Below are 10,114 nucleotides of genomic sequence, written 5' to 3' on the forward strand. Positions count from 1 at the left end.
CAAGACGCAGAAAAGAAAGTTTTAAGGGTAATAATACCGGGGGCTGGAGAAGCCGCGGTTTCGTGTTCCGTTAAAAGCGCTTTCTTCTGTGGGTACACGTCAAGTACTTCCGTCTTTTTTCCAGCCACAAGGCAGCACCTGTGATACGACGTCGTCGTCGTCGTCCTTTTCCTCCTCAATCATAGTGTCGGCCGGCAGACAGTGACGTGTCGCCTCGTCGCCATCTGCAGGTGCAGAGTTAGGGCGCGGACTGAACGAAATAGAGGCAACCGGGGTTTAACTGTGATTTCGCAAAACTTTGCATTATTACCCAACTTTGTGGTTGCTTTGCAGTGGAGGGCTTGCTTTGATCTTCAAATCCCCACATTCACAAGCCTGCCATTTTCTTCCGTATGGGTTACTGATCTTTTGCCCATCTCTCCACACAATTCCATCTTCGCTTGAGTTTATTTGGGTCCGATTCCGTTATTCTCTTTGTCGTTTAATTCCCCAATTCTGTTACATGTGATTCATGTTTACATTTTCTGGCTTTGATTTGGTTTTCTCTGATGTGGGTTTTGAGTAGATTTTGAGAAAAATACAGAGATGGAGAGTTTTTTGGAGACCCAGATGAGCGCAGATGAGCCTCTCTTGGAGATTGGATTTGGGAGTTTTGGGTATTTATTTTTCCTTCTCAATTTTTTGTACTTCTGATCCATTTATCGAACTTCTTTCTTTTCCCTTTTGATTTGGCGATAAATTTTAACTTTCTATAATTCTGTATGTAAATATTTATCAGGTGCTCGCATTACAGAAGGAGATGCAGGATCAGGGCACCTTGTTGTGACGAGATATTTGACTGCAGGCATTGCCATAACGAAGCCAAGGTCACTTTTTTTTTTTTTTAATTTTTTTTAATCTTTATAGTTCTTAAGTTACCCAATGAAAGAGTAATATCAATTTAATTTGTCATTTTCGAGTAGAATTCACTGGAAGTTGATCCTCTGAATAGGCACGACGTTCCTCGGCATGAGCTGAAAAGGGTTAGTTTACCTTTTCTTCTGTCTATTTATCAAAATTCTAATCTATCATACCTACATGGAGTTATGGATTCTGTTCTGTGGTTCTTTTACTCTTCCATCTTTTTCTTTTTTAGATGTTGAGACAGAAACAGGAAAGGCGGAAAATTGTGTTTCTTTCCTTTTGTTTTCCCCTTTTTTTTGGGTTTTCAAAAATATGAATCTGATTCCGTGGGGCTGCTTTGGAATCATATGGATTCTGCAATATAACATTTGGAATGCGGAAAAAGAAATGTTGTTTGCTCTGGGAAGGCTAATGGGTAAATATCACAAGATGAAATTCACAGCAGATAAGATTCAGCAATTATCTCCTGTTTCTTCCTTCATATCTGTTTGGACATGCTGTGCAACCTTGTTTTTCCTTTCCTTTTCTGTTTGTTATAAATAGATATCCTACCTATTTGCTGGAACAATTTTAAAATAAAATTTAATACTAATCTGATATTATCCGTGGCCTGTATTTGTATTTCAGGTCATCTGCTCGTTGTGTCACACTGAACAAGATGTAAGTCTGATCTCCTCCTCAATTAATGATAAAGTATGAACAAATGAATGATTTATGACTGTGTTTAGGCGTTACAAGCTAAGTTTATAGTCAGCCATAGAAAATTGCGGCACCTCATGCAAACAAAGTAAAAAAGATAAAAATGATTATCAAATGGGTTTTTTAATGATATGGATTACAAGTCTTACAGAAGATATAAGGCTATAGATAGAAATGATTGGTGAGCTAGAATTTATGTAGCCAATTCCACATAGTGAGATAAAAGGCTTGATATGTTGTTGTCGTTGTCACCTTTCAGGTTCAGCAGAACTGCGCCCGGTGTGGGGTTTGCATGGGGAAGTATTATTGCTCAAAATGCAAATTTTTTGATGACGATGTAAGCCTCTTCAACAGATTCCCCTGAAAATTGGAGCCTGATTATTTTATACTTGCTTGAACAACATGATTTTTATTCTCTAGGTTTCGAAGAACCAATACCACTGTGATAAATGTGGAATCTGCAGGTTAAAATCTTTTCAGCATTATTCCATATTCTTCTTGTTATTAGTTCCTGCATCTTTTCCCGCCCGACCACAAATCCACAAATGCCCCAATAAGCTTTGTACCATATAACCTTTTTGGCATTTCACTTAGTGAGAGATTGATATCTTTGATAAAGCGTTCCATCCTTGGCTAACCTCTAATTCAATCTTCCCCCTTATGGTTTCACTCCTTGTAATGCCATATATGTTATTTTCTTTCAATACGAAGTGCAATCTTCTCAACCCTTGTTTCTCATGTTGTTGCACTTGGCAGTGGTCAGCCATTTGATCCTTATTTCCCGTTCTTCCCCCTTTGGTTTCTGTTCATTGTACACCACACTTTCCCATGTAAGGAGTGCAATCTTTTTGTCGTCCCTGTTTTCTCGTATTTTATTTGTTGCAGGAAGAAATCTTAAGAGTATAATTTAATCAATAATTCCGTTTTTGATACTCCTGTATTTCCGTATTTCCTAATTACCTTGGCACTGCTCTTTTATATCAGAACTGGAGGCAAAGAGAACTTTTTTCACTGTAATAAATGTGGTAAGCAACTTAATGACATATGAAGACCTTCTCATTTTCTGGTTCATGGTTTATCTCCCATTTCATTGGGACAATAACAAAAAAGTACCAAAAGTTATAAGAGCTGATGGTCAGACAATCTGCGCTTTCAGGCTGCTGCCATTCAAAGTTGATGAAGGATTCACATGTTTGTGTGGAAAGAGCAATGCACCATAATTGTCCTGTTTGCTTTGAGGTACTTATAAGTGATGTAGAAAAGCTGAGAAGAAACTTCAAACCACTCCATTTTTGCTTAGAAGTTCACATCTTCTATGCAGTATCTTTTTGATTCAACGAAAGACTTGACGGTCCTTCCCTGCGGGCACACCATACACTTGAAATGTGTAAAGGAGATGGAGCAGCATTGCCAGTAAGCAAACGAGAATGAAGAAAAATTAAAAACAGTTCCTTATTCTTTTGCAAATAAATTTCATATTAACTTGAGTTTTGCAGGTACTCATGCCCCGTTTGCTCCAAGTCATATTGCGACATGTCCCTGGTGTGGCAAAGGCTTGATCAGGAGGTATACCAATAATAGCATCCCGTTACACTTTTGTTAACAGTATTTATTTGCAATTTGGATCCATGCCCTGCGCTGTTCAACTTACAGGTTGCTTCGACACCCATGCCAGAAGTATATCAAAATAAGATGGTGAGGATGACATACTAGCCAATCCATGATTGCATAATCCTGTTGATGTAATTTCACTTGTTAACAGTTTGATGATGCAAATGGTCAGGTCTGGATCCTCTGCAATGACTGCGGGGAGACGTCTGAAGTGAACTTTCATGTCATCGCACACAAGTGCCTGAAGTGCAGCTCTTACAATACGAGGCAGACACGAGGAGGCCTGGCTTCTTGCGTGTCGGGAGTGCAGGAGACGGTGAAGTGATTTTCTTCTGATTTAAGAGGGAAGAATTTATGCTCCATGGCTATTCATGACAAGAATTATTAGAGCAGTTATGTTGAGACTCTTCTGGGTAAGGGTAGGCATGGTTGTGGGAGAATGATTTACTTATTTTATCAGTAGTTTCACTTGTTTGAAGATTATTCGGTTTATCCTAGCTGATCTATGTTTACTGGTGTTTCACTTGTTTGGAGTATTGGGTCTCTAGCTGGATTAGTTTAACAAGACGATCAGTTGTGGTAGATAACGTCGGTTATATGAATTATAGCTCTTTTAACTATTTTTGTTTGTGACTATACTCGCTACGTCAGTCTAGCATTCATGCTATAAGATCGACAATTGTTCTCTCTTTATGCTCTAATGCAATTATATTCTCTTATTCGAGCTGTGAATAGGAAACACAGTTCAACTAAACAATGTTAAGAGGGAATTAGTCAAGCCATTAGGAGATATCCCATTTTAGTGCCCTCCATTTTGACATCAAAGTGGTGCTCTGATTTTGTGGTGTAATGTTAAAGGAGGTAAGAATGAGATTATTTATAAGAAGATTAATGCGGTTTTTATTAAAGATAAAACATAGAAAACATGATTAAATTGATGTGTTCATTTGGAAGAAGAACATTTAAGACTTTTGGCAGGAGAATGAATAGATTAGCAAGTCTTTAGAAAAAGAAGCAGGCTTTGGGAAAAATACCATAAATAAAGATTGATTGTCCATCTAAAGTTTATGTAATCTATATCAACAAACAGTTTAAATCATTTAAATACTCTCTATTTAAAATATTGGCATTAAGCTTGTCACAAAAGCTCACAAAATTCACAAAGTACGCTCTTTCTTCTTCTCCGAGCTGAAACTATGCGCTGTGGATATCTCTACTGTTGATTGGCTGCAGTGGCCTCGCATTCGTCTCTGCATACTGCAACACAATCACAAACCTCAAAACAGTTGGAAAAATTTACTTTCTCTTAATCAAACTCTGCAATATCAGTCGTTAAATCGATAATCAAATATGGAACTGACTCACATCATGAACAGCCTCGCGCAGTAAATGTACTTGCTCTTTCGACACAGTCCTCACCTAAATTAAGAATACGGAAATATCAGTACTGTTTGTTCATCGTTCTAATTTGGCAATTTCTATGCATGTATTCATCAACCATACCATTTTTCTTAGATAAATATTAATCAGCATCTCAAGAAGTAATATGATTATGGAGGCTTTTGTTTTGTATCTTTTTTTTTTTTTTTTTTAATTAGAAGCCATACCCTTTTCTTGATAATCCAGATAACACCTTCAGTGCAAGGGGGAACAGTAAGCGAACCCATGTATCTGTAATATTTCTTGCCGCGCACTTTCATCTCTCTGGGATCGATCACTCCCATATTAATCTCTTCTTTCGTGTCACTGATAAGCGATATGTTCTTCAGCAACTGCAAAAATTAACAATTCATACCATATATGATAAAGTCAAGAGTCGCTTTTATTGAATCTCGTGATAAACATATAAAATACATTGAATAAATATCTAACAAGAGAGGTATGAAATTAATTTTATGGGTCTTATAAAAACAAGATTATAAAATGATTTAAAATTTATGTAACCAATGTTAAGACTGTAGGATAAACATGGTTTTGTTCTTTATATTCCTTTGGGTTGCTTTGACGATGATGATCTGGTTAAAGGCATAAAGCTAAATCAATCTTCACCAATAAATTGGTTTTTATGTGAAAGATGAGAATGCATATAATGGGTAGGTAAATGCCAGTTGACTATCACACAAGCTCACAAATTCACCCTGCTGCTCTTCCTGCTGTGAAAATTTGAACAATTTGTTGGGAAGCAACTGTAACACACTAAACATACAAAATTTGTAAAATAAGTGCATATATACAAGATTTACATAGTTGAATACTTAATTTATCTACATGTATAGAGAGATGCCAATTTTTTCACTATGTAAGAACAAAATACAAAAAAGAAAGAAAGAAAGAAAGAAAGAGAGAAAGAGAGGAAAGCATATGTGGCACTGGGACATACTTGGGAGAGGAAAGCATTGGGGCGACCAATCTTGTAGAGGACCCCAATCACTGCAATCTGGTTCTTCACTCTGCTGTCTGGGCTTACGTGAACCAAGTGCAGTTCCATGTCGTACCTGTTCACAACATTTAATTTCTAGTGATCTGGTTCACAAATTTGCTCAATCATACAGAGAGAGAGAGAGAGAGAGAGAGAGAGAGAGAGAGAGAGAGAGACCTGCGGCCATTGATGGAGTGCTCGGAAGGGGAGTGCCAGTGGCCTTGCTGCAGTAAGTAATTTGTGCCGTTGATCTTAATGGATCCAGCCTCACCCAGTTCCCACTGAAGCTGCAGCTCATCATTTTTCATGTTCATGAATTATGGCATTCATGGGAAATTAGAAATATCATTTCTAGCTTTAATTGGTAGAAAACAATGATACATTTAAATTCAGTCTCGGTGAAACATAGATATATATACACAGGGAGTATGGATATATCCTTAATGATTACCGAGATATCATGGCCTCTGTTCTTGAGAAGTGCATTCGCGGGCTTGTAATCTCTCTTTAACTCTCTTTTCTTGCGGATTATCTTGACCCTCTGGTTGGACATGTCAATGGGAGACTGCATTTCTCCGTTCTTGCACGCTGCCCATTCCTTCTTCAGCTCTCCCCATCTGTGAGGCCCCTTCTCGCTTCCTTCCCCATAATCAAATTCCCTCTCATCCTCTGCACCATTAATAATTAGTTTCGACACACAGTCATATATATCGCTAACCCAACTACAAGAAATATCTACTGATATACAGATCATAGTGCAAGAATAGCTATATATATATATATAGGTATGTATGTTTGGGCCATGTATATATATTACCAACTTCTTGAGCCGTGACCGATGTTGGATTATGGAAGCACAGAAGCAGAAAGAGAAGAGAGCCGAGAACAAAGATGGGACTGATCATATGCAGCTTCATGTTTTGCCTGGGGATCAATTGATTCGTGCGGGGAGAAACACTGATACAGAGACGAGAGATGGGATTTCAAGTTATGGACTGTAACAAGATCTGCATTGTAATTATTTATATAAACGCCTGTTGAAATATTTGTGAAGCTTCATACGCTGCCCTTTTTTGAAGATTAAGGGGCACAGAAGGCCATTTGGCTACTGCTCATAGGCTTCTCCAAAACGGCCTCGTTTTGGAGCCCATGAGTTGGAGGGCTAAAACGGCGACCTCCCTTGCCGTTTCTTCAATTGGCTCAATTGTTTTGTCATTTTGCCTTCTACTCAGAGAATCGATGATTTGATCTCATTTGAGATTTGTGCAGTACAGTCTTGGATTATTTATACCGATTAGGATTTCATTCCCTTCACTTTTACGATATTCTCTGTACAGATTTTCTTCTTCTCTATGTCTTTAGAGTTTGCCTTTGATAGTCATTTGTCGTGGTTATGGGACATTTTTATTAGAAATCTATCGTTTGTATAGTAAGTGAATGAGAGAAATATATATAGAGATTGTAATCAATTTTTCAATTAGTATAATGAGTTTTTTTTTTTGTCGGAACTCAACGTGAATGTAACCTTATTTAACGGGTGAACTACAATAAAATTGCTGTGCATTCTTTTCGCATATTTTATTATTTTATTTCTATTTATGAGTATGTTTTAGCTCATCGAATGTCCTTCATTTCGGTATTCTATTTTTGAATCCAAGCGTTGGAGTGAGGCTCGACCCAACAACGCCATATGTATTTATGTATCAAAAGAAGAATTATGTTTTGTGTATAGAAAAGGGCCGTGGGAGGCAAGGCCAAATTCCAAGAATATAATGTATTATAGTGTCCAATAAATTAAAGAACTAAAGCCGAATCTATTTTTGAATGTGAAAAATTAAACTGTAAAAGTTCCCTCAACTGCACTGAAGGAGATGGTTCAACCACCACACTAAAATACTAAAGTGGGTTAGGAAAGAGGTATTATTTTTCCATTGCTTTTACCCAGTCCAAGTATCTGCTAACAGACTTCAAGATATAATAATTGTATTTTTCCATTGCTTTCAACATTTGTTTAAAGCTTTCACTAAAGACTTTTATTGGGTTGGAGAGTTTAAGTTTGAATTTAAAAATAAGACTCTGATTTGTTTGAACGAGTTTTAAACAACCTTCACACTTCTATAAAAGAGTTTAAATTAAATATTTTAAATTATGTAGTGACAAATATTTTTAATTATAAAAAATACTCATTAATTTAATGATATATACTATATGCAAGTGTATAAATGACTTATCAACGAACTTGTCCACGAATCCAAATAGGTTGACGATTCAAACTCGTCTTATTTATTTAATAAGTTTACAAATTAAGTGAAATTTATTTATTTAATTAATTAAACGAATCCTAATGAAGTCAAATTTGGAATCATTGGCACAAAGAGAATGAGAAAGCTTGGAAGCATGCATCTGGTAGCATATCCTTTTCCCATTTCCCATTTTCCCGGAAAATGCCAAGAAATCAAAATATAATCATTCATTTTGAAAGAAAGAGGGGAGGGGAGGGGCTTTTTGTCAAGCCTTCGATTCATTGTACACTTACATTTAGAAGCATGTGCGTCCGACTTCTATAATTAGGTAAATTTTATTGATTATTTTGAGATTTGGCATAGTTTATAGAAAATATTCCTTATATTTTAAAAATGACAAAAACTACCCCTATTGTTATGGTTCAAGATAAATTAATAATTTTCACTTCTCTCTCCTCTATCTCACAAAATATATTTTGTAATTAAACATTGTTTTTCTAATTACAAAAATATTTTTTTGTAAAAATTGCCAAAATATATTATCTAATGACAAAAAGTATACAATTGAAAAGGAAAGTATATATAATTAAATTATTACAAGAATATATAAGCGAATAACACGAGATATATTTTAAATTACAAAAAAAAAAACAAATTCATTTCCAAGCCTTTTTTAGATGAAATATGTATGATATTTTCAAAATTATTATTTTTATTTATAATTAATTTTAAATTATAATAAGTTAAAAAAAAAACTATTGAACCCGAAATAGGTTTTGTTCTGAAACCTATTGCTCGTGAAATTGTTAAAGAGTGAGAATTGGATTTAGTGCCTAGAATTAATATAAGTGTGGTTTGTTGGAATGAGGAAAACGAGAGAGAAAGAACTAGGTTTAGTGTTTAGTGCCATTAAAGGTATGATTTGTTATAAAGAGAGAGGAGAAAAGGAAAGAGAGACAAAGAAACAACCCTAAAAAATTGGAAACCCCAACACCAAATAAAAATTAATACTTAAAACCTAATTAAAGATCTTTTTTGTACATTGTCGAAAATAGAAAGAAAGAAAAAGAAGATGGTGATGATGATAAACAACAAGTCACATTTCAAATTGAACAACAATAATTTTTTCACTAAGAGAAAAGAAACCTTTTATAAAAATTGAATTAATAAGAGAGAAAGTTAAAATTGAAAGAATGTAAAGATAGGTTTTATATATATAGAGAGAGAGAAAGAGAAAAAGAAAGAGGAGATGTGACGACGATGCGAATGATGGGTTGCAGTTAGAAATAAATTAGAATATGGGAGAAAAAAAAAAGAGAGAGAAAAGAGAGAGATTGGCAACAAATGAAAATTAAAAAAAAAAAAAAGAGAGAGAGAGATAGGCAAAAAGAGAGGAAAAATGAAAGAAATTTAAAATATAAAGATAATTTTGTTATTTAAAAATATTTGACGGAAGTTAACTAATGGGAGAAGCCAAAATGCAACATAGTGTTAAATTAGAAGGGTAATTGTTGAAATTTTTTAAATGTCAAAGGGCATTATCTGCACTTTTTTTCTAAATTTCAAGGGTATAAATACATTTTCTTCATTTATATTATATGCGCTTTTATTTTTTATTTGTAGTGTCTTTCGTTCTTTTTGTTTTTTGTGGGGCATTGTCTTTCATTAGATTGTTTAGACTTATATAAGGATATTATTATTCTGTCAATAGGGTACATTTCAAGCGCCGATGCTTAGATCTGTAATAACTTACAAAAGTCTCTTACTTTCCTGCGATTTCTTCCACCTTCTCTTGTTCTTTTCTTTTTCTCACTTTAACCCCAATTGCAAATCTTAGGCTCAAGAAATGAAATCTCTCATCTTTAAGGGTTTCTTACGCATTGTCTTATGTACGTGTGAGGGGTTAATCACGGTATATAACAGCGCATCAGATAGGAGATGTTGTGCATTGTGCTTACAAGAAATCACCCTCACAGAAAGGTTAAACTCCCACACTGCGACTACTATGACTCGAACCTATCTCCTTGAGTACAATCTACTATATGAGAATTAACTGTGCTACAGACGTGGGTAACCCAGTTGCAAATCTTATGAGGTCATATATATATATATATAGCACAAACAAATAGCAAAACATAGTCAATGTTACAATCCCATATGACATATTGAGCTGGCCTCCCATCAAGATAGGGTGTCTCTTGAAAAGATGAATATTTAATCTCTATCAACAAAACAATAA

At 35.2% G+C, this 10,114-nt stretch overlaps 2 protein-coding genes across 2 annotated transcripts; one reads left to right on the forward strand and one right to left on the reverse strand.

The window, feature by feature from the left end:
- Positions 1 to 210: 210 nt before the first annotated feature.
- Positions 211 to 3,833, forward strand: LOC127788661 (E3 ubiquitin-protein ligase RZFP34-like). Its single transcript, XM_052317218.1, has 13 exons — positions 211 to 454; positions 566 to 656; positions 779 to 866; positions 963 to 1,022; positions 1,531 to 1,563; positions 1,862 to 1,939; positions 2,023 to 2,066; positions 2,587 to 2,627; positions 2,759 to 2,841; positions 2,924 to 3,015; positions 3,099 to 3,168; positions 3,256 to 3,297; positions 3,386 to 3,833. The coding sequence occupies exons 2-13, from the start codon at positions 586 to 588 to the stop codon at positions 3,536 to 3,538; spliced, it is 855 nt and encodes a 284-aa protein (XP_052173178.1). The 5' UTR covers positions 211 to 454; positions 566 to 585; the 3' UTR covers positions 3,539 to 3,833.
- Positions 3,834 to 4,067: 234 nt separating this feature from the next.
- Positions 4,068 to 6,660, reverse strand: LOC127788663 (carbonic anhydrase Nec1-like). Its single transcript, XM_052317220.1, has 7 exons — positions 6,450 to 6,660; positions 6,084 to 6,301; positions 5,810 to 5,919; positions 5,594 to 5,708; positions 4,821 to 4,985; positions 4,579 to 4,632; positions 4,068 to 4,470 (listed from the first exon to the last, which is right to left on the reverse strand). The coding sequence occupies exons 1-7, from the start codon at positions 6,547 to 6,549 to the stop codon at positions 4,408 to 4,410; spliced, it is 825 nt and encodes a 274-aa protein (XP_052173180.1). The 5' UTR covers positions 6,550 to 6,660; the 3' UTR covers positions 4,068 to 4,407.
- Between the last annotated feature and the right edge of the window lie 3,454 nt (positions 6,661 to 10,114).

This window comes from Diospyros lotus, chromosome 13 (genome assembly GCF_014633365.1).
Source record: "Diospyros lotus cultivar Yz01 chromosome 13, ASM1463336v1, whole genome shotgun sequence".
Taxonomy (NCBI): domain Eukaryota; kingdom Viridiplantae; phylum Streptophyta; class Magnoliopsida; order Ericales; family Ebenaceae; genus Diospyros; species Diospyros lotus.